This window comes from Nothobranchius furzeri, chromosome 18 (assembly GCF_043380555.1).
Source record: "Nothobranchius furzeri strain GRZ-AD chromosome 18, NfurGRZ-RIMD1, whole genome shotgun sequence".
Taxonomy (NCBI): Eukaryota; Metazoa; Chordata; class Actinopteri; order Cyprinodontiformes; family Nothobranchiidae; genus Nothobranchius; species Nothobranchius furzeri.
Genome location: NC_091758.1, coordinates 6,774,857 through 6,802,199, shown reverse-complemented (window position 1 = coordinate 6,802,199; position 27,343 = coordinate 6,774,857). Strand labels below are relative to the sequence as shown.

The window sequence follows — 27,343 nt, the reverse complement described above, 5'->3', positions numbered from 1 at the left end:
ATCAAAGAAAGTAAAATGTTATTATCAGGAGAGGGAGAATGATTAAGTGGTTAGCAGCAGTGTGCTAGACGATGGCCCCCTCCATGAGGCCACCACAGCTCAGCAGAACATCGTTGTAGCTTCTTCTGGGGAGAAAAACACTTACAGAAAAAATAAAGTTAACAGCTGAAATAGCAGGAAATAATACAGTTAAAGAGCAGATTGTAGAAGAAAGAAACCCCTAGGTTAAACTGGTCTGTCTACTGCATAATGCTGAACTCTAACATGTGTCCTCAGGGAAGGACCTGATTGGTGTCCAGAACCTGCTGAAGAAGCACCAGGCTCTGCAGGCTGAGATCACAGGTCATGAACCTCGCATCAAGGCTGTCACCCAGAAAGGAGAGACCATAATGGAGGAAGGTAGAGCAGGTCTGGTCCTGACATGTTTCTGAGGTGTCTGCAGGTTCTGGCTCACTTTGTTTGGGTCCAGGTCACTTCGCTGGTGAGGAAGTGAAGACTAAACTGTGGGAGCTTCATGGACGTTGGGACAAGCGAACATCTCCACACCTGCTTTGTGTTTGTGTGACTTTAGGTTGTTTTACTTGAACTCGCGTCTTTAGCTGAATGAGGATGGAGAGACGGGTCGGACCTGGAGCAGGTCGAGGTCTTGCAGAAGAAGTTTGACGACTTCCAGAAGGTCGGACTTTTCCTCCTCTCCGTCTTCCAGCAGCAGCTGTCAGATCAGCTCAGGTGATAATCAGCAGGTGCTTTTGTCCTGCAGGACCTGAAGGCCAACGAGTCCCGCCTGAGGGACATCAACAAGGTGGCATCTGAACTGGAGTCAGAAGGTCTGATGGCTGAGGAGGCTCCTATGGTTCAGGCTCAGGTGAGCGTCACCTGTCTGCAGCAGCTGGTCCCTCTCACTTCCTGGTTTGTTAACTCTGCTCGTCTCTGTTTGTAGCAACAAGAACATCTGGGTTCTGCTCCTGGAAAGGTGCGTGTTGTCCTCCGCCTCCACCAGAACCAGACGTGGTGTTTTTGTTACCACTCATTTGTTTGTTTACAGGATGAAGCCGTCTCTAACCCCGGCTTTCCACAGGAGTCGTCAGCAGCACGTTACTGCAGCAGCACGTCATAGCTGCTGATAGGAACCGCTGTGGTCAACAGAACCTTTTCCACCGGAGCCGTCAGCAGCGCGAGTCGGCCGCGTCTCAGGAGCAGCATGTCGCGGCCCTTACGCGCCGGTTCTATTTTCTACGCGCGACGCCTCTGAAACGGGTCAAGTTCGACATTTTTGGGGAAGGAAAGACAGGAAATCGGATGCGGAAATTGAGAGAAGCTACCGAGATTTTCAGAATAAAGAACGTACTGCCTTCCGGTTGCTTTACTTTTAAAAAAGGTTACTAACTGCGGCTCCGTGAGAAGTTATCACCTAGCTAGCGGTCTCCTTTGTTTTTCAGGTCCGTATTGGCGATTATAAAACGGACAGAACATAAAACACAAACCATGTTGTAGTTTTCTCCTGCTTGTTGTTGTGTTTACTGACGAAGTCACTCGTGTGACTTCGTGCTCGGTCGGTGACAGCTGCTCCCCTGCTGCTTCACGTCTCGTGGGAAGGGCCGAGCAGCAGCTTACGCGAGCAAGACGTGCTGCTGCAGTAACGTGCTGCTGACGGCTCCGGTGGAAACCCGGGGCAAGACGGCGTCACCCTAGAAGGTGAGTTCATTCAGCTGATCAGAGGTCACCTCTGATGGCCGCAGTCACGGCCGACCGTGCTGAAATCACACAGGAATTCAGGTGACCCGGCAGGCACCAGGTGCTGGTGAAAGTGGGGACATGTCAGCTGGTTGCCATGGCTACAGTTATCTTTATGCATCTGTATGACTGCTGACTGGTGTGTGTTTCCTGTGACCTTTGATCTCAGACCGTACGGTTGGGCGTTCAGACGACGGCTAACTTTAATTCCATCAAGGTAAGAGGAAGCTCTTCCCTTCCTGTCTGAGCGATCCGTCTCCAGGTTTCCTCGTCCGGCGTCCAGCCCGCTGGTGTCCACCTTCATCTCGCTGGGTTAGGTTTCTCTCCAGGAGCTGAACAACCGCTGGCGCTCGCTGCAACAGCTGGCTGAAGACCGGAGCAACATGCTGGGCAGCGCCCATGAGGTGCAGCGCTTCCACAGGTACCCCGCACACTTATGCGCCGCTTACCGGTCAGTAGAGTTTGGACCCACATTCAGACGGAGTTCTGATGTCTTCTCAGAGACGCTGATGAGACCAAAGAGTGGATCGAGGAGAAGAACCAGGCCCTGAACACAGACAACTACGGCCACGACCTGGCCAGCGTTCAGGCTCTGCAGCGTGAACATGAAGGCTTTGAGCGTGACCTGGCAGCTCTGGGTGATAAGGTCCGCTTCCTGATCGGTACCAGGACCCGGGTTGTCTCTGGAGACACGTTCTTCATGATTCTGGTGACTCCACCCCAGCCGTTCCTGATCAGCGATCAGCGGGGTGCTTTCCTATTTAAGGTGGATGGAGGACACAATTTGACGCCAGAAGATTGCCTCAGTTTTGGTAGTAACCAGCCACTCGTGTTACCTCTAGTGTTCCTAGGATTAATGTTATTTCGTAGTGGTTTTGCTCTTATATTGGATTTACCATTCTTCAGGATTCCTGTCGACCTCATTGGATACTGACCTCTACTCCAGAATTTGGATATTCAACACACGGACCTTATCACCACCTTCCATAACCCACCTCTCATCTCACCCAGTGCCCCATCCACCAGGACGCCCCGCTTCTCTCCACCTCTGCTCCCTCTCCTGCGCTTCCCCCGGCTCTCTACCTCTCCCTCCTCCAGCCAACACATACACCCACCACAGTAAGTCTGCTGAACACCTCTGCCTGCCTACAATGGATTTTGAAACCAGAACCTAAGCTCACCTGTGTTCTCCCTCCTCCAGACGCTGAGCTGTTGTTGCAGTTCCAACCACAGACTTATCTGTGCACCTTAAGTTCCTCCTTATAAATAAATCATTTTTTTCCATCAGTTTTTGGTCAGTGTTGTATTCTGCATGTCTTGGGTTAAGTACCTTCCTCCAAACATGACACTCCTCTTCAAAGAGCAAATCGGTTCAGCACATTCTGACAGACAGACCACCATTCTTCTGTCATGATGCTGTACAGGACATTTTTAGAGTTTTTCTTTTTAAAGATAAATAGGATTACATTTAAAGAGCAATACTTGCACATTATCATTTTCCCACACTTCTGTATAACTGTATTTTGTTGTTTTTCAATAAAGAATGACAAATTATTTAAGTTTGGATTTTGTTGCACACAAATATATATCTGTAAAAAATATCTAAAAAGCTAATGTTTACATAAGTATGATTGGGTTTTGCAATACGGCACTATTTTATTAAGATTTTTAAACCAAGTAAAGTTAGTAAAGAACACATTTCTATTGTCTGCTAAGAAACTGTTGGGATTTAAAATGGGCCTGTTGTACAAATAACTTGTAAATGATTATTCCTCACTTTTGTCTTAACCAAAGAAATTCCAGTAATTGAGCAAAAACATTTATTTTTAACACTACATTTTATAAAACAGGGCGCAAAGTGTCGGCACATGTATGTATGTCGATGGTCCACCCCAACCGAACCAGGAGACACAGACGTCAGGGAGGCCAAGGTTGTCTCTGCAGCTCTCTGGGCACCACGCCTCACTCAGCTGTCTCCAATGATCCAAAAGGCTATGGAGAAAAAATAACAGGTTTGTCATAATTGTTTAAAGTACAAAACCATACATGAAGTGGAGAGACAGGTATGTGGAACTTACACTTGCTGCTTTGTGTAGCTGATGTTGGAGACACACAGGCTGCCATGGTGACATTTAAACAGATCTGAGAAAAAAATAAAAATGAAAATTAAAATCTCCCAGACCTCATGTCATATTTACTAATCAGCTATGGCTGATTTATTGTTTGGATCACAGTGAGTTACACTAATTCTAATATATTTTTATTTCTATTACACATACATACTTTTTAACTTATTTTCACATGACTGTTATCAGGCTCTCTTGTTCTGGTTCTGATGATAATTCCGTGTCTTCCAGTAAGTTATCTTGTGCTTACTTCATCTGTATAATGTCTCTTTACTTTTGGTAAATTGTACTGAGTCCAGAATAAAGACTAGTTGGCTGTACAAGATACAAACAAGTATCACATTTTGGAAATATATGAAATGTATTTAGGCTGCATATTTAGCTCGAATACTAATAACTGCCATATTTTCCGGACTATAACTCGCACTTTTTTACATATTCTGGCTGGTCCTGCTACTTATACTCCGGAGCGACTTATATAACAAAATATGGCTACACCGCGCTGCTGCGGGCCGACTCCGACCCGCCCAAGAATGAGTTCCCCTGTCCCGCTGGAAGGGTTTCAAACACCGCCAGCATCTGTTAGAGCCTGTGGCGGGGTGCTGAGGGCCGGCTCCAGCCCAGGAATGAGCTCTCCTCGCCGGCCGGGAGGGTTTGAAACACTGCCATCCTCTCCTCTGCTGGCTGTTGTTCATTCTGTTATGGTTACCAGTGCTTGTGTTGCAATGTGAAACGCTTGGTCTCAGATTTTGTAAGAAAGATAATAAAATGTCCCCCCAAAATACGACTTAAATATATTTTCTCTTCTTCATTATACATTTAATGGCTGGTACGACTCAGGAGCGATAGCCCGGAAGATACGGTACTGAAAACTTGCTCAAAGCAAAATGTTTTCATTACGGAATTAAATTATAAACTTACCGATTCAATACTTTTTTAATCCAGGTACTTGTCACTAACAGGCGCCGAAAACCTCCACCTAAACTCCGTGTGAGGTTCAGGTCGATGGGTGTTCCAGTTAGCTCCGGTTGGGTTGAAGCTAGGTGGCTACATCCGTTAGCTCGGCTCCCGCCTCCGCGTTAGCTTTGGGTTAGCCAGGGTTAGCTTCAGGTTAGCTCGTAGCTAGTTCGCACGGGTGTCGTCACTCGAGCCCAGCCTTACAGCCCCACCCTCAGCTCCTCCTCTCTTCCCTTTTATGGAATTGTCTGGGCTGGACGGAACCTGTGACACGGTCAAAATGGCGGTGGTGGCCACCTCCCATTATAGACAAAAAAACGTGTTATTGGAGTCTATCGAATCCGTTTGTCCAGTATGTACAGTCTATGGTGCACGCGCAGGAAAAGCCGAGTCAACACCAGAATTGCTTCTTCATAATAGAGCTGAGGTAGTGTTAGCAGTGGAGTTATCTGAGGTAAGAAAGTTGTTTTTAACCAGCACGTTAAACACTTATTCTTTATAAAATGCCTTTTGTAAACAGTATCTATAAATATATACATATTTTAAAATACCAGTAACAGTTGACAATCTATATTGTAAATAAAATTAATCCTATCAAATTGTTAGCATTTATTACGAGTAATTAGCTTATTTTTAATTGCTTTGCCATTCAAGATGGGATGAATATATCAAAGCATATAATTTATGTGGAAATCATGAATAAACACTGCATTCTGTGTAGTCTTCCTATAATCATGGTTGTTTTCATAGAGTTTCTGGTTATTGTTGGTTTAGCCCAAATTTTGACTAGATGTAAACCTGATCTGTGTCAAAATTGATTAATATGCAAGAGTACTTTTTATATTAGTATAATTTTTTTTATTCTAAAATGTAACGTTATGAAGTTCATTATTTTCAGCTCCACATAGCTGCCCCTGTACACAGTAACACCCGTGTAGAAAACGCCAAGGTCGGGTGTTCCTCAGACTGTTTACATTCCAGGAGAAGAGCCAGAAGGAGAAGAAGAACGCTTTTCAATAATCAAAGTACTTAATTTGTGATTAAAGCTATTCGAAACAGATGTTGATCAATAATAATCAAGTGAATGATCTGTGGAATAAAGATGTCATGATTTATGTGTTTAATGAAAACAGGACTACTGCACAGACAGACTGACCCTCATCTCCATAGAAACGCATGACACATTGTTCCACCCAATCAGAGCTTTCGGCTGCCGCAAGAGAATCTGGCTTGTTGACTTAAAGTGTCCAATCCGCTTTACTAAAACTTATCAACAATTCAGAGATATAAAACAAGGCAACGCCATTTTAAGCTCAGTTCCATTTTGACTTCAGTTCTGTTCAGTTGGAAGTCCTACGGGGTTTCACCGTCATCCCAAACAGAAGCACAGCCTGGCCAGATGTGTTTTCTTCTTTAAACTAAGAACTGTGAAGTTGGAGATTTTCGTCGTTTAACAACCAGACGACATCCTTTCAAAATAAGAGCACCTGCTGACGCTGCCGATTGTTACCTGGGTCGACCCTTCAGAACGGGCTTTGAAACGCTGCGATCGCTGTTTCGACCAGCTCCAGCGCACATCCGAGGTCTTCAGACCTGGCATTTCCTGATCTACCTGGGAGGCCCCCACTGGGTACGTACACGGCAAAATAGCAGCTCATGTCGTCACTTTATAAGCCTCGTGATATCTAGTCATAACAAAGACTACCAGATTCAATGACGTCAGCCTAAGGAGTCTGAACCAACCACACACACACACACATACACACAACACAGAGTTAGTCCTGGTAGATTGTTAAGAATTTATAATTAAGAAATGAAAGATTCTTAAACGATCCCAACTCTCTCTCTTTTCTTGTCTCAAAGTCAATACAGAGTGTTTAATTAAACTCCCTGATGATAAAAACAGCCCATCTTCTGATTATAACATGTGATCTACTTACAGTATATTAAAATACAACTCTAGATAGTTTCATCACTCTATTTCTCTACAAATACAAATTAGAGTTCAGTGATTGAGAATCCTCTGAGGAAGAGTTTGAACCTCCCATTGCATCCTCAAGACGTGGTGCAAAAAGGAGATGCCCACAATCATCTCAAAGCCGTGGTGCATCCAGAGGCCGTGGTGCATCCAGAGGCCGAAGAAGTGCGAGACACTCAGCTGTGGACCTTGGAGATGAAGATCTCTCTCGAGAGAGAGAGCGAATAGACTTTGAACGTGTAAGCATAACAAAATTACATTAAATGATCCTAAAATCTGTTGCTGTAGCATCTCTTTCCACGTTTGTAGCAACACATACAGAACCTGAACCCTCAGCAGGCTATTGACGTCCTTACCATGGTGCTGGACAGAGACCCTGGTGTTCTTTTTGATGTACTTGCCCTCTCTGGTCCACCTGCCACAACACCTCCAACATCCAATCAACCTTCATGGTGTGTATGCTCCCACTGCAGAGATGCCAACTGATTTGGAAAGGAAATGCTGCCAACAGCCTCCCCAGACATTTATTTAAACTGTCCCACACATGGAGGAGTTTATTCTGCAAAATGGTGTTCTTCGCCTGGCCAGAACATTGTGGAATGAGTTTCGAGCGGTTTATGATGACCCGGACCCTGGTGAGGACAACAGACAGTTCCGCCATGCAGCTTACAGACAATTTGTAGCATGGCAGCATGGAAAACTTGGTGGAGGTCGCAGAGTAGTAATCCCAAGCTGTGGTCTGGAGGATAAGGGGAAAATTCCCTGACCCCACTGGTTTTATTCCAAGGCGATTGTAAATAAATGTATATATTTGATATTTTACATACGTTTGTTTTTTATATATTTTTGTTTGATGCTCTAATAAAATGTTCTAAAGCATAACTCTGTGTTGCATTTGTAAAAATATCATAGATTTTAAAACTCCTGCACAACAACAAAAACTTATGTCTACCTCCAGCATTTTACATACATTTTTAAATTATTAGTCCTTATTTCCCCAAAATATATCTTTATTTTCAAACACAAAAAAAACAGGAAACAAAAATAAAGAAGGTTTTGTGTTTTCTCTTGCCTCCCCCAACACCTATGTCTGTGGCAAAGTTTTCCCTGTAAATAAAAAATAAACTCAATTAGTAATGGACTATTGTGTGGAAGATGTAAGGCAGATAATGTTTTATTTTACCATCACCGTGAGTCCGTAGGTGTTGTAGAAGTTCCTCTGTTGATGGTGCAGGGACTCCGGACAGCAAACCGTAACGCCTTGGATCCTCGGGCCTTAGCTTGTAGCGTCGAGGAAGACCTTTCTTGCTTGTCAAACGTTGGTTGACGATCATGGTTTGGATCGCTGGGATGTAGGAGTAGTCTTTTGCCACCTTCTCAGAATACAGCCTCCAGCATCTTGATTTTTTGTTGAATATTTTATGGTATCTGAAATGACACATGCCATAACTTGTAGTAGAGCCCTGCACTGAAGCCCTAGGCCCTCGGGCCGGGCTTCGGGCCAATGACTGTATAATTACCTCGGACACGGGCCGGGCTCCTTTATTTTTAATCAAATTCATTAAAAAAATAATTGAAACACCTAAACCAGGGGTCAGCAACTTGTTCCCATCAAAAAGCCATTATTACCTGTTTCCCACAGTAAAGAAAACACTGGGAGCCACAGCAGCCGTGGCGTTGTGGGCGGGGCCTACCCTCAGACAGCAGAGAGCTGCTCACAACAGGTGACAGCAGCCAGTACCGGTTACTCGTGTACGTCAACGTTATCTTTCATAAGACCATAATCAAAATGATTTATATAAAGTGGATCCAGAAGTTGTAGCCCGTCTCTGCCAACAATAGTTTGATATTTTTCACCCTGTTGGTGGTTTTACTGAGCAGGTGCCACTTTTGTCACACGTTTCTTTTTAAAACATGTCTAGACTGTTCAGAATACAAATCCAGGCTCTGTCACGTTTGATTGTTGTAATTAAACTTTGTAGGTGGGGAAGGTCAGAAAAGGATCCGATCATTTTGTTTTTCCCTCATTTACAGTGACGGAGATAATGGTGCAGTGCGCCTGGCTCTGGTGTTAATCAAGTTTAATTTGATCTATTTTCACAAGAAAACAGAACAGTTAAAAGCAGGGCTTGTGTTGACCGGATAGTTCCTGTATTTGACCGTTTATTTTGACGGAGAAAGAATAGAAAGAATTACCCCGACGCATGCAGACTAACTGACATTTTATTCTACGCACATCGCAGATGGAGCTAAATCACTCAAGAAAAGATTCCCATCTGAACATCTGAGCTGGACACTGCTCAGCGCAGCTCACTGTCAGCATGTACTACATAAGGTCCACAGCGAGCTGAAGATGTGGAGAGGGGCTTGGAGCACGTTGCAGAACCAGAGCGCATGCGGGAAGATTCCTCCGACTGAATTCATTCAGAGGAATCTTCCCGCTGATCTGAATCTGATGTGGCTCTCTGTGCTTGTAAAATAATGAATGGATATTTAAATAAAATGCTTTATATTTTACTGAATTAATTTTATATCTGTAAGTCAATTCTATGTAAAGATTGTCTGTGTAAACCTGAACAGTATAGCTGAAGAAAATAATCAAAAAATCGATGCATCGGGATGCGGACATAAACAATTCTGCATCGTCGAAGAGTACGCCATAATTGATTATAGTGGAATGTAGTTTTGTTTTTTAACGGCGGCACCAGCGCAGCATCCAAATCTATCAGAGTGAGCGTCCTCCACATTTACCTCCGCCTTAATGTGGTACTGCAGGGCTGAGCGCTGGAGTTGTTACCTGAGACCAAACCGGAACCGAATCAGCCCGACCGGTTCTGTTGGATTTGGGCCGTGAATTAGGTTAATTGAGCGGGTTGTCGTGCGGCGTGCTCTGCTCGCTCGATCAGCGACTGAGGGAGAGGGAGAGAGAGAGAGACACTGTCTGCTCACACAAGAGAGACGATCGGAGGACGCTACTCCAAACCGATGCTCCAAACACGCGTTCATTTCATAATTCAATTATTATTTCTCCTGGAAGCGCTCAGTCAGACTGCTTGTTGTAATGTAGGGAGATCCGGTCTTGGGGGGGGGGGGGGGGTGTCAATGACGGCGGCTGCAGCGTGATCGTCTGTTTCTTTTATTTAGGGACACGGAGAAGTTAGAGAGAGAAATAGAAGATAGAAGTTCTTGTTCCACTTTATTCTTTTGTTTCATGATGATAAACTGATGTTAAATTCAGCTTAAAGAGGAACTGGGAGGAAGCTTTGGTTCATTTTAAGTTACAGGAGGCTTGTCTCCTTTCTGCTCCTCCAGAGACAGCATGGACATGAGGGCTACATGGTGAGGGTCCCACAGGACAGGTTAGTGGTTAGCTGGTTAGTGAAAGAGATCCATCAGTTGGGTAATTTAATCCTAATCCAGCCCACAGCCTTCTGCTGGTGTTATCAGGAAGAATAAAACACACATCTTAAATATTATTGGAGTGTAGAATTTGTTTTATGTTTTTTTATTTTCTGCATCAAACAGAACTTGATTCATTCTCCAACATTTCAGAAATGAACCGCTGGGTTCAAATAAAATAAACTAAGTCAAACATTTCATTTGGTGTTATTTCTGACACCCTTCAACTGTGGCATAAATATTTGACTCTAGAGCTGCTCAGAGACATTAAACACTCACATATGAACCCATTATGGATTTTATTATTACATTATGTGTCCTGTAGGTTTTCAGTACTTTTTTATATTTTGTGAGTTTTTGCAAAGCGTGTTTTTCTCAGCCTGAGGTGTGGTGTTGAACGAGGAAACAGATGTTTTACTTAGTTAAATCTTCTTAAATGTTTAAATGTTTTGTCCTAACCTGTTGTGAATGGAGAGCTTTTGAGGGATGGCAGGTTGTGTCAATTACATTTCTGATAAAAAAAAATAAAAAGCAATTATCTGACATCTTCTATTTATCGATGAAAGCAAATCCATATGAAATAATCGTGATAAATCGTGATGCATCGGGATATCGAATTGAATCGTTGACCCAATAATCGTAATCGAATCGAATCGGGAGACAAGTGAAGATTCACACCTCTACTGAACAGGCCCAACCCAGTCTTGCTGTGAGACCGGGTTGACGGGTCACGCTTGTGTGTAATCATAGGCGCTTCCTGAGCTGAAGATGTGAGATTCTGGGACTCTTCTCAGACGGCTCCTGGATGCGTTGCCTCATTGGAGACAGGAACAAGCACTATTCAGCCAAAGTTTCATAATCAGGGAACATTTTCTAAGTGACAAGTCTCTCTGAGAGACAGGGTTTGGAAAACACTTGCTTCAGTGGGAGGAACCTTCTCACATGCTCTCTGGATCTGCGACATGCTCCAAGCCAATCTCCACAACTTCAGCTCGCTGTGCACCTATGCGGTGACAGCGAGCTGCGCTGAGCAGGGCCCAGCTCAGATGTTCAGATGGGAATCTTTTCTTGTGTGATTTAGATACATCTGCAATGTGCGTAGAATAAAATGTCAGTTTGTCTGCATGCGTCGGGGTAATTCTTTCTATTCTTTCTCCGTCAAAATAAACGGTCAAATACGGGAACTAGCCGGTCAACACAAGCCCTGCTTTTGACTGTTCTGTTTTCTTGTGAAAATTGTTGGAAAGAGATATAATTTAACTTGATTACCACCAGAGCCTGCGCCGTTATCTCCGTGACGGTAAACGAGGGAAAAACAAATTGATCGGATCCTGCACGTCTTTTAACACATTGGTCAGGATTGACGCACTTTGTTTTCATTTAGTTGGTTAAAAAAAAGTCTGGCTCGGGTCAGGCCAGAGAATCCTGAAAACCTTTTCGGACCGGGTCGGGCTGAGGCTCCACCCCCTCTGGCCGGGCCGGACACGGGCTCAGATTTTAGGCCCGTGCAGGGCTCTAACTTGTAGTATACAACAAATTAGCTGAAAAAGTGTTTTAAATTAAAAGTCATTTAGGTAAGCCCCACCTGGAGGCACTATGATTGAAAATGTGGTGTTTCTGTTATTCTACAGTTGGCCACTTGACAGCATGTTGTTAAACCAATATGTAGCAGTTAGGAGCGTTGTGGTTGTTCATCTGAGGAAGTTGTTAATAAAAAAATGACTAAAACTGGACCAGTGAATTATGAATTCATGAGTGTATGTTTTATGAAAAATATAAATAAATAAATAAATACTGTATTGATCCATCTGCTCTCCTCTTCACTTCTCGATGTGAGTGGTGATTGTAGACCAATGCAGCAAGCAGTATCCGTGCCTCGTGGGAAATAGCTGAATCTTTTGCTTGCATACATTAGGAGATGGTTGTGAAATGCCTCCAAATTTGCTGTAGATCTAAAACAAGAATTTAACATTTAGAACAATTATATTATTATTTATAGCTATAATTAAATACAGTACCTGAATTTAAAATATTTTGGGACTTCTTTCAGCCAGCGTTCACTGAGAATGATGTCACTGAGGGCTTTGTGTGGAGTGGAGCCTTTCTGAATCCAGTCTCTCTCTCTGTCACTTAGTAAAGGATCATGCTGACAAGCATCCAGAGACCACTCATGTTCTCCAGTCACATGATGGAGTAGACCGATCCACATGTCCTAAAAGACATATGTGGCAATTAGTTACAATCACCTTTTTTTTTAGATGAAAACACAAATAATGTACTTACAAAAAACTCATAAGTGTTCGCCGACTTGCAGCAAAACCAAAAATGGTTACAGATATCTTTGTTCCACTGTAATAAAACAAGTCTCCCCAGCCTTCACAGATTTCTGCACGAGCTGATTATCATTCCTTTTATTTTAATATGGAGTTTTCATGTAGGTAAGACCACAAAATCAGACAGTAATCTGTACACGTGGCCCACCCAGGATAGCACAATATGTCTTTCAGTGCTAATGGAAACGTAAGGTTTTGGATACGTTCCTCATCAATCACACCTAATTCTAACTGCTGAATCATCTCCTCAGACTTCTACAAGTGCTACATGAGCTGCTGATTACTCATTTTAATCAAACACGCAGCTCAGGAAAGTGTAAACATCTAATCCAGCGTTCAAGATGCTAACTGAACCCCGCTAACAAGAGCTTAAAACATTACACTGATATGGCCTATAGTTAAACGCCACACTAATCATTAGCTCCCAAATTAAAAAAAAACTAAAATCCCCTTTCGTTACTCAAACTTCTTCCAAATATAGCATAAATAGTTCGACTAGCATCGATTCATGTCGACTTAGCATTCAAGCTAATGCTACATTAGCCAATAGGACACCAAGCATACAAAGCTTGTTTGCTCTATTACTTCTTTCAGTGAAAGAAAGATTTTAAGTAAATTTATCCAAAAAACAATAAATAACTTACCTGTCCAAAAGATACTTTGCCAACTCTTCATCCGTTTTCAGGCCGTGTTGATCACGAAAATCTCTCCATCGTTTAAAACAATCTCCAATGTAAATTCTACTCGACTGTCTTAAACGTCTTACAGCCACTTTTGAAGAAGGGCTTTTAAACTTTTAAATGTTTTTTTGAGATGTGGAAGGCAGTCGAGGAATCGGTAATTTGGGGTTTTGTTGCTCCATGTTTCTGCAGTAAACCGAGTGAGGCGCGTGACACTGTTGTGCACGCTGAGACCTGCTCGTGCTCGATGGTTGACAGCTACCCCCTGGTGGTAACGCAGCGCTAATGGTCAATGCGTTAGGCTTGCAGAAATATTTGCTGAGCTATACAGGGCAGGGGAGGGACTTAGGAGAAAATTGAAATATTAAAGATTATTTACTTTTTTTAAATAAAATTGGGTCAGATGGTCAAAATCAAACATTTTTAAAGTTATTCTACATTTAAATGTTACAGACTGTGCCTTTAATTATCTGCCCTTTCTTTAAAATTATGACATCCAGCAAACAAGTAATTTGATTACCAATGTTATGCTTTACATGGGTTTTGTGGGTTTTTAGGGCTTTTTAATCCATAACTCAGGGGCTACTCGCGGTTTCCTGGTTCCATTGAAGAGGAGCAGGAGTCAAATAGTTGTCTTCGCCCACCTATAAACGTTTGATCCCACCCACATTTAGCCCCGCCCCAATCTCCGGGAGGCAGCCAGGGGCTACTCAGCACCCTCTCGGAAAAGGCGATGCAACTGTAAGTCAAGTGACTGCCGGGTCCTCACGTAAGGTTGTCGCCCTTAGCTCATCATGCCGCTTTTTTGGACCGTACGGACAAGTAAGAGAAAAAGACAGCCTCCACGGCGTGTCACGGAGGATGCAATTATGTGTGAGTATGTTATTTAAAACATAAAAGAGTAAATGTTTTGGTCCTCTTTTTTCGCTAACACGTACGCAGCACATTTAGCCGCCAAGCTAACCTTAAGCTAAAAGAAGGCTAACCTTTAGCGTTGGGAAGTAGCCATTAAAGTTTACTCAGTTGCATACTCTTGAATGAGAGTGTTATTATACCGTACTTTTAACTTTTACTTGAATAATGTTTTTGTGAAGTATACATGAATGACAGAGACAGAGGCAGAGATTATCCTTCTTGTTTCTACAGTGTTTTTTATAACTCTTTTTCACTATTACTAGTCCATATGTTGTATATTTTAATCCTGATATTTTTACACAAGAAATGATGGCATATTTAGGTTGTATTCACACCAGTAAGGTTCGTTGCTTCACTTTACCTGGTCTGGACTAAATACTGTTTTTATTTTAATATTTTAAATTTGGTCGTGGTTCCTATGCAAGCTGCAAATAAATGCAGCAGGACCTGAGTTTCTTAACAAAAAGACACTGTTGAGCTCTGTAGTGAAAAGAAAAGAAAGAAAACTATCTTTTATATAGCACCCGTCAATATAAAAATCACAAAGCGCTTCACAAAGACAAAAATTAAAAATATAAAAAACATTTTGAAAAAGGATTTTCAAATATGTTTAAAATGAGAACAAATAGAAAATTGGGATTTATACATGTGAAAAAAGAGAGAGAAAATGCATTTTTTGTGATGTCTACAGAGAATATAATTTTCATTAACATGTTTCAATTTAAGTGTTCCTTTGTTTAATACATTTTAAAGCTCAGTGGTGCAGTCATCCATCTTAAAAAGGATATTTAACTTTTTTTTTTTTTTGTCATTGCAGTCATAACACCAGAGGAAGCCATCAACAAGTACAAGAAGGTGCTTATGGCGACACAGGTTGGGAGTCTCCCAATGGTTGCAGCCTTTAGGATAATTGGCGTAGACCGGAAAACTATTGCAGACACAGCTGCGATAGCTGAACTTGCAGCAGTAAGTCCGGAGAGGTACGAAGAACTCAGGAACACCTACAGCCCAAAGGAAAGTTTAGCTTCCTTTGCTAAAAGATGCAAGGCGACAATTCAGTCTGCCAGTCTTGAGAAGGATATCATTAAAATGAAGGATGCTGGAGTACTTCTTAAAATGTTCCCAACGTTTTTGTAACCAAAAAAAAATGTTTTTTGTTCATCTCTAATGTGGATTACCTTGGACCTGTTCTGCTTAATTTTTTATATTGTTTTAGTGTTTTTACATGTTGATTTCATAAATTCTAAAGGTGAAAGTAAATCTTTGAAAAGTTTGTTGTGTACCGTTCTCATTATTTTAAAAAAAGTACCCTAAACATTGAACATTTTGTTAGTGATTGATTTGAGCCAGGTAACTTTGTAACCTGCAGGATTTTGGTCATCCATCTCTGGAATATTACCACACACAAGATGAAAGAAAAAGCTGTGTGAATAAGCTCAATCTACTCATGGCAAATGTTCATATAACAACATAGTAAGTAATGGTTAAGTAACTAGTAGGTACAGATTCATTGCTCAGTAGGTACTTAGGATGAGGCTTCACTTTACTTTAGGGTACACAAAAGCAGTAGGTAATGCTTAAGTACCTAGTAAGTACTGATTCGTTCCTCAGTAGGTACTTGGGAGGAGGCTTCTATTTACTTTAGGGTACACAAAAGCAGTTGGTAATGCTTAAGTACCTAGTAGGTACGGATTCGTTCCTCAGTAGGTACTTGGGAGGAGTCTTCACTTTACTTTAGGGTACACAAAAGCAGTAGGTAATGCTTAAGTACCTACTAGGTACTGATTAGTTCCTCAGTAGGTACTTGGGAGGAGGCCTCACTTTACTTTAGGGTACACAAAAGCAGTAGGTAATGCTTAAGTACCTACTAGGTACTGATTAGTTCCTCAGTAGGTACTTGGGAGGAGGCCTCACTTTACTTTAGGGTACACAAAAGCAGTAGGTAATGCTTAAGTACCTAGTAGGTACGGATTCGTTCCTCAGTAGGTACTTGGGAGGAGGCTTCACTTTCCATTGTCTCGAGATGGACGGATGCCGACGATGGACGACGAAGTGACAGACGAGTGAACTCAAGATGAAACAGTGATATTAAATCACTGTGACGTTGCAAATTATCTGCATCCTTTATGAGGTTTACAAAAGAGCGTCTACATGCACTACGTTAATCTGGGATTCATTTCTTAGTGCTTTCATAAATAACTACCTATTAGTCCCTGAATAAGACTGCTGGGTGGTTACCAGTAAGTACTGGTTAACTGCCCACTAATCCCTGAATGAGACTGATGAGCATTTTCACCAGTAACTACTGGTTAAAGAGCAAGTAACGTCTAAATTAACTTTTTTTTTTGCTGATGAACTGTATAAATGAGTGTGTAATAGTGTTTTAAATGTGTGTATTCATTATTTTAGCATTTTGGTGCATTTTCTTTAAAAATTAAAAATTCTGCCTAAATACCACAGTATAGCGCCACCTTCAGCTTAAAACATAGAATTTGACTCATTTTGAATAAATTTTAGCCAATGGCTAAAGAGTAAGATACTACGTAAACCAGTAGAGTACTACGTAGCAGCTCTGTGTCAAAGTTATAAAAGCAACGAGCGTCTCGGCCACACCTTGTGGCGAGTTGGGAGTTGGATTTGCAAGCGAGCGTAGGACAGTTAGTGGTAGTTCAGCATTAGCATATAGCATTAGCATATCCTAGTCTTTAGCGTAGCCTTTAGTATTATACATACTTATTTAGTGTTAGCTTGGCTGTTGGATAGTGTAGTTTAGTTAGTGTTTGGCTGTTAGTGTTATTAGGAAAGTAGTTCGGGTTTAGTGCTCCATATCGTGTTAGTATGCTGTGAGAAGGTGTAGTGTAGTATGGTTGCGGTGGCTCTGTGGGGTTGTACTCCTTTCTGCTGGACTTAGAAATTAGGTGCCAGTGGTTGCGTGTCTGGAAAACATTCAGCTCCCGCCGGGTGCTGTAGTTTGCAACCAGCATTTTACCTGCGATTCTGCAAGTCTCCGTTTGAAGAGGCTGTGCCCACCGTGGCTCTTCCGCGATTTAGATGCAGCCCACCGACTCTGCTCCCCCACCACGGCGGGCTCCAGTCTGAGGTGAGTAAGCTAAATAAAAGTTTTAACATCTTCTAAAGACAATTTCCTACCTAAATGCAAAGTTTGCGAAACGTGGTTCACTCCGTTTAGCTTATATCAGCCTGCACTGCCTTCGGGCAGATTTGTCAAGTTCACAAAATGTGGAACGGGATGTAAGGTTAGAATCAGCGGCGAATCGGAACATATCTCGAAGCCCTGGCCGACAAAACGGTCCACATGACTGTCAGGCTCAGAGAAAATTCGGGTTGCTTTTGTGTCAGTCGGCAATTCTGCAACAGTGGCTCTAACTAACGCAGCACTAGTTGACAGTCATCATTACAGCGTGAAATCCAGCACAGCGTGACCCGGTTCCGTGAGGAATTCTGTTCAGGAGGTCGCATTTCAGGCTCTCCACATCATATGTGACTGACTTTTACGTTATAATAACGATCACACACTAGGAATGTTATAAAGCGCCTATATAGGACAGTTTCTTTTGTATATTATCTGACTTTATAAACAACAATGTGCTTTTTTTTCAGGCTAAATCTACCCAAGACATTGGCTGTCAGACTGATTTAGTAGTCTGCAAGAATGCACTTGTCCAGGCTGACGTGAAGCCTTACCGGCGTAGCAAAGGTGAATTATTTTTAATAATCTTCTATGTAAACATTTTATTACCTTCTAGTTTTAATTTGTTTTACAGATTGTTACACGTGATTTTATGCTCTTTTAAACGTTTATAAATGTGCTGCTTCTTTGTTTTTTATAGAGCTCACAGCCGCAGTGTGTCTTGTGACACAGGGACCATGACAGAAATTCATCTTCCAGAAAGTCCCAGAGCAGCGTCCACACCCCTGAAAAGACCAAGATGTGAGGTGTCTGCTGTTGATTCCAGCTTCCACCTCAGTGACAGTGCAAGCTCAGTGAACTGTTCAAGGTAAAAAAATTAAAACATTTCTGAATTTTTAAAATATTAACAATTAAATAAACATATGTGATTACATCATGACATCATGAAGGAGGCTACTGATTCTGGCCCTGTGACACTTGGTGGTGACGTGTGAGCTGATTCACCTGGTAAATAACTTTTACATTAAATATTTTGTTCTTTGCTATCAAAAGTAAATTAACTAATAACCTGCATTATTGCAGGACACTCAGCAAAATATGGACTCTACACCATGAGGCAGGCACACGTTATAAGAGCACATAAGGTGAGCAACACCACATATTATTGTACACTGTCCTGGATTTGTTTTCTTTCTGCATGATTTCTTTTCTTTCTGCATCTCATCATTAGCCTGGCTGATCACCTGATAACTCCTGTCATCTGGTTATGACAGCATGAGGATGTCCTCACACACCTGTAACCTATCAGCTCATCTGGCAGAATAGAGAGAAGAGACAACACCACATCTCCTGTTCCTGGAAAGCCTTCAGCCATCCTTCAATGACTGAGAACCTCCATCAGCTCTGTCTCCTGTCTGCCTATAATTATAATAAATATTGTGTTTGACAAGTTTTTTGTGCTGCCAAATATCTCATTTTGATTCCAGTTTTGATATTTTAATGGATATTTATAAATTACATTAATTGAATTATCACATTGCATGTTTAACTAGCTCTATTGTGATTAATTAAACTAGCACCTCACTGTTAAAAGCTCGTTTTAATTTCAAGCATGTTTAAGTATTTATGGACATGAACAAAAACAGGAAATATATAAATTGAGATTTATTTAATTAATATAACAAATAAGGGGGAATGAGTCATTGAAAGGCACATTCTTCTGGAAGCTCCTGATCCTGACGACACCAGCAGGAGACCACCTGCAGACACCAGAGGATCACCTGCAACCAAGAGCAGCTAGTATCAGTAAATAATAATGAAATCAGGGCAGTTTTAGTGGGCTGAACACATAACAGAATAATTTTCTCATGGGATATTTTCATAACTTTATGCAGCAGACTGTAGCTTGAGCCCAGAGCTCCTGGAGAGCTATCCAGCATGTTTCAGTGGATTTTCTGTTTTAACAGGTTAGATTAGGTGTTAAGCAGCTCAGCTATTTGTTGCTGATTAAAACCAGGTGTGTTGAAGCAGATAAATCTCTAAAACATGCTGAATACTAGCTCTCGGGCCGTGGAGCAAAACCCTGCAGCTAATCTGATGCTATGGCTAACGGCTACTTACCATTCAGAGCTGGTTCTGTTGGGTCGGTTCCGGTAGTTTCAGTTAACTCACAAGCTCAAAACAATAAGGCTCAGGTCCGCTTGTCTCCTCCAAATAGACTTGGTCCCTTTCTTCTCAAGTGTCTGGGTAAGGAGCGGGAGAAACGTCCTCCACTTCTAATAACTGCTCAGAGTGAAGGAAGCTAGAATCGTCTAGTTAGCCATCGTCTTCGTCACTGCCGCGGCTCCGCCCTCTCGGTCCTCCAGGCAATGCCTACTAATGTTGCATTTTTTAAAATTGATACGTGGGTGGAGTAAGACTCTGAGGGGGCATTACGACCTCTTTAACTACCTATTCTTCCCTGCTTCATGACTCATTACCCCCTAAGTCGTTCCCTAGTAATGACGAACAAATAGATAACTACCTATTACGGTCAGAATAAGACTGCTGGGTTTTTACCAGTAAGTACTGATTAACTATCTATTAGTCCATGAATAAGACTGCTGGGTGTTTACCAGTAACTACTGGTTAACTACCTATTCTTCCCTGCTTAATTACTCATAACCACCTAAGTCGTTCCCTAGTAACGAAGCACTTTTCGTGTACCTTATTGTAAAGTGTTACCGACAATACAACAGGAGCAAGCTATCACTGCGTCAACTTGATGAGGAAATATAAAATCAACATTGTTTTACTGAACAATCACACGATAATAAATCACAATGCATTAAGTGCCAACACAGCCTTAAGACATGTGTTGAACGTGGCAGAAAAAGTTACGGTTACACGGACTTGTTATGTACAAAATTACAGAAGGCAGTTACAACACAGGGAATCTGTCTCAAGGGTTCTTAGTCTGCTTTTAAATGTATTCAAGAAGATAAACTGTTAATTTCCAGTTTTCCTGCAGCCTGTTTCATGCAGAAGGAGCAGAGTGAAGTGTACATTTTCAATAAACGAACCTAGTGTTTTATAGGTTCAAATAGAAACAAAATCTTGTTTTTATTCATTTTACTGGTAGTTTATGTAGCTCAAATTGAAATTGAGGCCTTCCTCTAATTCTGGCCTCATTTCAATAAAGGCCTGAACCAGGATGTGCTTGATTAAATAAAGGCCCTTTTTCTAAGTACATTGCATTTTATATTTATTTTTTATTTCATATGCTGTTTACGCTTTCTTTTTAATATGGAATGGTAGAGGGTTTATTGCACATTTAAAGACTTAACATATGCTCAATGCATAAACAGTATTTGCATTGTACCAAAGTTATTTGTTCGGGGCCTTAGTCCATATTGCCTGGGGCCCCAAAATGCCTTGAAATGACCCTGGTTTTGGCCCTTCTTTGGAGAAATAAATCTTTACTTGGGTCTGAAAATTCAGTAAATATAGCAACAAAGACAGATGTAATCACTGAGAAGCAAAACGATTATAAGGGAATATGCAATTACATTGGTTGGTAGTTTTACGTGGGATGCTGTGCTGGCTTAGCTAGATGCAGAAATGAAAGCAGACAAGCACTACAGCCCATTCAGGTGTGAAATGTTGAACCGGTTTGTGCACTTCCAGAAAGGGAAAATTAAATTAAAAACTAAAATGTTTTCAGGACATTTTGCCCAGGTTTTCCAGGACTAGGGATGGGTACCTTTGACATTTGAATCGATCCGGTAATAATTCCTGGTACCTACGAATCGATACCGGTACTTAACGGTACCAATTTTCGATACTTTTGAGTGTTTATTATTTTAACTCTCTTTTATAATTAAAAATATATTTTTCTCAATATATAACAATATTTGATATATATCACGATAAATAACATTCAACTGTTTGTATTTTAATATCGTCCTTGTAGTTTTATAAGCTGATAATTAAACTGAAGCAAACATCTTTACTGTGAACTAAATTTACTGTGTATCTTCATTCCTTTTGCCGTCTTTTTTCATTTGATTTTTCCCACATGGAAGTTAGAATTTCCGAAGAGAAAGCGAACGCACCATTAGCTGGTAACAACGGTGGCAATGGAAGCTAACATATCAAGCTAATGTTATCTTAAACAGTTTATTTAACTGCTGGAGCAGATTAAAACGATGATGCCTCACACTTAGATCGTTGTAAAGTGAAGCCAAACTTTAGAGCGCGTTCATGTTCTTCTAGTCGGAAATCCGGCGTTCCGAGGTGAAAGCGAATGCACCATTAGCAAAACGGAAGCTAACAATTCAAGCTAACATTATCTTAAACATTTAATTTACCTATCGGAGCATATTAAGATGAGGATGTCTCACTTAGATCGTTGTCGCTGGTTTCATCATCACCCAGTTACCCATCACATTTAGAGAAGTGGACCCAAGTTTTAGCCTGCGTTCTTTGCATGCTGCTCTGTTTACAACTGGCTCGCAGCGAGTGATGACATAACGCTCTTGCGCATGAGCAGTGGTCTTGGCAAGTTCCCGTTATGAAGAACGGGTACCAAAACGAGGCACCGTTTGAAACGACGTGAATCAGTGCTCGGTCGGTACTATGGAATTCGGTCGGTACCTTAAAAAGTACCGAATTCGGTACCCATCCCTAATGACAGGTCAAGAGAAGTTGTGAAACACAATAAAAAAATGTTACCTACAGAACGACAACCAAAGACTAGTCTCTTTCATGTTGGTTTGGAAAGTCACAAATGTAAGTCTCATCACCAGTTTTCAGGACCAGACATTTCTGCTCTAACCTGTATACTGGAATCAGATCCACAGTAGGTCCCCTACTTATAAGTCTAATATGTGACTCAAATCTGTACCCTTGTGGTAAAGGAAATGATGCTTGTGTATGAAACTTTTGGAAAAGTACAGCAATTTCTGTACCCCACTCTGAGGGAAAAGATATAATGCTTTGAATCTCTCCACAAACACCACCACTCAACTTTCCATAACAATCCCTTCTTCTCTTACTGAGGCTGTAGCTTTTGCTGGTATAAACCAGTCCTTTGTGCACCATTCTCTTGTGTACCACCATTTCATCTGGTGGAACTTTTTCTGCAGAAATGAAGGCACTTTTCTCCTCCTCAGTTGTCTCAGTAACCCTGCCATTATCCAGAACAGTTGTGTCTTGATATCTAGTGAAGGACTTTACTCGAGTTATTTGTGAGCTCCGAACAGAAGTTCTTTACTTGCTCACTAACTGCAAACCTTGTACTGAAAAGCGGAACTGTTCTATGCAACAAGAATTTGTTTACAATCTGCAAAGCTACACATTTTGTTCCGTGAAAAAGTTTCAACAGACCACTATTTGCATTTTCAAATACAAATGCTGAGTGTGCCCAGAGCGGCCCCCACAGTTTCACAGACTTGGACAGGTGCGTTAGCAAGTGTACATTGAATGTCATAGATGCTTCTCCATACAGCAGTTGAAACCTTGCCACGAACTCGAACAGCATCTCATCTGCTTTGTTGATCTCTTCGAATGTGACATTCTCCTTCAAAAGCAGAAATACTGCAAACACCAGCAGGGATAGGTGCTTCACATAACGTGACTGAAGCACCCCATTCAGGACTGGCAAACTGTAAAACAGGAGCCAAGCTCGCCACTCTGAGGCTTTCCAGTACTTGAACTCTGCAATGGGTCTGGGAAGTCGTGTAATAAGGTGTGGTGGCTTGATTTCCTTAATCCTGTTTTCTAGCACCCTCATTGTATTTGGACTGCCGATATAGTAGGGTTGATCATGGCCATTCAACAGAAGCTCTGTCAGCTGTCTAATGACACCAAGCAAGACAGCATGCATATAGTCTGAACAAACCCCCAAACAATGTCAAAATAAGGCATGTTCAACAGTGGTGATGGACCTTTCACCCCCCTGACACTTCTGTGTTGTTCTACGGCCTGCTCCATATCTGCCATCATTTTATTAGCCTCTCTCTCAGGGTATTCTGTGGCAGTCACAGTATACTTCACCTGTTTTTCAACGAGAGTCTCAGGGTGTACAGAAGCCACAACCAAAATACACATTAAACTGGGTGGTGTTTTGCATAGCTGGTCTTGCCTTTGAGTCCACACAACAACAGAGTCCAACAATTTTGCTGTTCACCAGAGCTCCACATTTTCTCCAGGACACACCATTGGATGCCAGTGTTTTTGCCTGATCAACAAATGGTTTTAGAAAAATTGGCATGACTGGCTCTTGAGCACCCAACCAAAGACCTGCATGCATTACATTCTGGAATCTCAATTTGGGAGGGAGTTCATTTAAATGCAGCTGTACGGGCCATATTGACAAATTGGCCGGATCTGACAGAATGCCACCTGGTTTTGACAGGTTTCGATACATTTCACCATCATATATGTCAGAGATGACATGTTCATTCTGTTGCCTTTGGTATCTGTAGTTCATGCCGTTTTGAATTTCCATCAGTGTCTGAATTTGAGGTGCAATTGATATGCTTATGAAAAAGCTTGCACTGTTCAATGTGCTAATTTCAATGGGAGCACTACAAATTGTACACTGAACAGTGTTTTTTTTTCTTTTACATATTCTTGTTTGCCAATGTATAATTTGCAGGTTTTGCAGTACAAGTGAAATTCCACTATGTCAGAAGAGTTCTTAAACACTTTGTTGAACAAATATTTGGATCTCGGTAAAACCTCTTTTCCAAACAGTGCATTTATAAGCTTTAACACATCATCAAGTTGTGTTCCTGTTATGTTATGTCTTGTTGCATGACACATTACCATAAGCAGTGCTTCAGCCCTTGTTGTTGTACCCCCTGAAATTAGTGCAGAATCCATGTCAGTGTCAAACCCTATCTGTCCAAATGGGTCATCCTCTGGAAGGTCTTCAATGTTTGAATCAACTTGAGGATCACTTTCAGGTGAGGAATCACACTCAAACTCCTGGCTGACGTTACTTGATTTCAGCACAGATAAGCCACCAAAAGAAGTTGTGGGCTGTAGGGTGACAAAAAACACACATTATTGCATGCATCTACCAGCAAAAACAAATGATAAAAGCAATTGATCAGGTGACTGTATCTGATCTATTCCCCTCTTGTTCTTTTATACTTGGTGCTAAATTATTTTATCGGTTTTTTGGACAAATCTTGTTTAGAGATCAGGAAACAGATTTATTCATATTTATTTATTATTAAAGAGGCCATTTCATTCTAATTTCAGAACTTTGTGGTTATTTCTTAAGTATTAACTAGTAATATGAAACATTTTACATCTATAAAACGTTAGGAAATACTGATTAACAGACCATTCAATCGGTCTGGGTCAATATTCGGGTGGTTCCGGCTTGTTCCGTCAGGCAGCTTCGGCTGCTGCTCGTTCATACTCATTTTTCGAATTTGCTAGCCTCAGATTGGCTAACAAACTAGCCTATGAGAGCAAGATATATCGTTTCCTGCCCTGCTGCGCATTGTTAACACCGGGTGTTCTCTCTTCCTGTTTGGTATGCTACAGCTTTTAGCATGCAGCATGCTAGGCGTGGTTTCAACTGCGAGAGCTACCGAATACTAACAAACAAAGGAGTTGTGACAAATCAAATACAGGCTGTTGGAACTCGCATTTTATCAACATCTGCATAGTTTGGGATTGTGTTTTTTGGTTTGGGAGATGAACCCCTCCTCCGTAACCAGGTTATCTGTACGGAAGCCCGGAAAGGTAAAAAATCCTCAAATGTATTTTTCCCTACTGGCGGATAAAAATGTATTTAATAGAACAGAGTAAATTTATTAATCCCACAGTGGGGACATTCACTCATTACAGCAGCACACACACTTAGAGAAGAAAAAAAATAAGATTACAGGTAAAACTGATTCCAGCCATGTTTGCTTTCATAACTTCAACAACTTCATGCTGGTGACCCACATGAACATAATCCTCTGTTAGTCGATACAGTTACATCGCAAAGTTAGCTTAACATGATAAGATTACTTTTGCTTGGCAAAATACAATAACGGGTAATATTACGAATGACCCTAGATGGAATTTAAATCCTTTTACATTAATCATAGCTAAAAGTTCCTGGGACACATTTGTGACATGTAGCTGTAACTCTTTACTGCTGACAGATGATGTGAGTCCTTGTAAACCAGCCCCCGATGGGGCTCACCCAAAGCACCACATATACCAAATAACACCCAAAAATAGGGCTGCACAATATATCGAAAATTTATCGTCATCGCAATAACAGGACGTGCGATAGGCCCATCGCAAAGCACGTCAAAAACGGCGATAAATGTTTGGTTCAAACATTTCCATCTGTGTCATACATCAACCTTTTGTAAACCAGCTCTGTTTTTTATGCGGAAGTATTATTTGACCAATCAAATGTAGCCCCTCTGACATGCGGCCAATCAGATGGGTCCGTTCACGTAATACCAGTGGTGGGCAGTCAGGGCCAGCAAAGCCTTCTCTGCTGGCCTAAACATACTCAAAAGCGTAAATGTATTTTTTTTCCTTTGGTAAATATTTTTAAATAGAAAAATGTTTACTGGTCTATTTTCTTTATATCATATTATACCCACTTGGCTGTGCTGCTTCCAGTGTTAAAATACCAAGGTTGGGTGTTATCCAATCAGATTTAAGCTAGCTTGTGTTTTCAGGCAGATTAAGTCTGCCCTAGGCCTTCAGAACCAATCGAGCAGCCCACTGTCCGCTGTAAGTGAACAGAGACGAGCCAGTTGTGATAGCCAATCAGCTCACGAGTCAGCGTGGCCTGGGCCAGCTAGCTGGCCTCACGCAAAAGTTGACAGTAACGCATCCTGTGATTGGATGAGCAGTAGTTAGAACTTTTCTAGCAGCATTAAGCAAAATATCAAAACTAAACACGGAGATTTGTACCTATAGGCAGCTATCGGTGTATTTTTGAACACATGATGGCTGAAAGAGGAGAAGAGACCGACTTGGTTGCAGATTTACTTGCCACATCATTTTCAAGACGGACCTTTCAAGAAAAAATGGATCTTGTGAGAACAGGTCGTCTGACTCCAATGCTAGCTGGCTTGTCCCAGCAGGGGAAAGGATTTGTTCGTCATTTTCAGGCAAGCAACTATGAACGGTACCCATGGCAAACAGCTTCAGAGAACCGCTGCAGGTTATTCTGCTGGGAATGCCTGTTGCTGGCATCAGATGGATTTGGTAGCATTAAAGCAAGTTAAAACGTATGCCAGAAACACGATCGGACAGACACGTCTTTCAGCATTAGCCCCCATGTCCATAGAAAAGGATCTACTCATGGACCTGAAGCACACAGATAAACTGTACAGAGCCATTGAGGTTTTCCTGAGGAAAGAAAGAAGGATGGATTTTATTTTCAAATGAGCAGGAGAGGAGGAGATCCATGCTGGACATTTATGTTGGTGAGTAGAAACATTTTATTAGTATTTTTTAATGTTTTGTCATTTTATTTTGTTAATAATAAATAAATGTAACGAAATAAAATGTCTAAATGAAATTATTCTGTGTTTTGTTTCTATGCAATTTATATTGTGTATAACGTGGTGTGCGCAGCTGCGCCAACATGTTCAACTGTTTCCCGGTGCCATTTTCTCCAAAACAAATGCAAATAATGTGTTTGCTTTACTTATTGATTTTATCGTCTCATCTCTTTAACCCGTATTTCATTTTTGAGATTTGACATTATCCGCGGTCTTAGTTTCCTACTCTCAATTGGGAATGCGAGTTTGATTTTAAAAGCTCTGGAAATTACGTGTCTTGACCAGCCACTGGTGTGTGTGTGTGTGTGTGTGTGTGAGAGAGGTTTCTCCAGCTGTGATATCCTATTGATGGTATTTTAAGGTGTATTAAATTAAACTGGACTGAATAGGAAATCACTGAAGGCCCAGGGGTGGAACGCACTGCCCGCCACTGCGTAATACGCCCGCCCCCTACGTAGACCCTTACCCCAAAATTCCACTATCTCCGCTCCGCCCCCGCTTTCAGCTGCCGCTCGCTTCCCTTGTTCGTCATGCTGGCTCAGATTAACA

At 41.6% G+C, this 27,343-nt stretch overlaps 1 protein-coding gene and 2 long non-coding RNA genes across 4 annotated transcripts; 1 reads left to right on the top strand and 2 right to left on the bottom strand.

The window, feature by feature from the left end:
• The first annotated feature begins 344 nt into the window (after window positions 1-344).
• On the top strand, window positions 345-3,021 carry LOC129154668 (uncharacterized). Of its 2 annotated transcripts, XM_054734613.2 has the most exons (9): window positions 345-481; window positions 572-676; window positions 761-865; window positions 941-973; window positions 1,904-1,951; window positions 2,064-2,155; window positions 2,236-2,546; window positions 2,641-2,853; window positions 2,936-3,021. In XM_054734613.2, exons 3-9 carry the CDS (start codon window positions 833-835, stop codon window positions 2,998-3,000), a joined length of 795 nt encoding a protein of 264 aa, XP_054590588.2. In that variant the 5' UTR covers window positions 345-481; window positions 572-676; window positions 761-832; the 3' UTR covers window positions 3,001-3,021. The 2 variants fall into 2 exon arrangements, with proteins under 2 accessions (XP_054590588.2, XP_070403294.1); XM_070547193.1 differs by lacking the exon at window positions 345-481 and having other exon boundaries at window positions 538-676.
• A 519-nt stretch (window positions 3,022-3,540) lies between these two features.
• Window positions 3,541-3,880, bottom strand: LOC139063944 (uncharacterized). The gene is made up of 2 exons (XR_011517269.1): window positions 3,813-3,880; window positions 3,541-3,726 (listed from the first exon to the last, which is right to left on the bottom strand). It is a non-coding gene; the product is annotated as an uncharacterized lncRNA (long non-coding RNA).
• Window positions 3,881-7,784: 3,904 nt separating this feature from the next.
• On the bottom strand, window positions 7,785-13,398 carry LOC129154669 (uncharacterized). The gene is made up of 5 exons (XR_011517268.1): window positions 13,172-13,398; window positions 12,213-12,406; window positions 11,990-12,146; window positions 7,985-8,223; window positions 7,785-7,902 (listed from the first exon to the last, which is right to left on the bottom strand). It is a non-coding gene; the product is annotated as an uncharacterized lncRNA (long non-coding RNA).
• Between the last annotated feature and the right edge of the window lie 13,945 nt (window positions 13,399-27,343).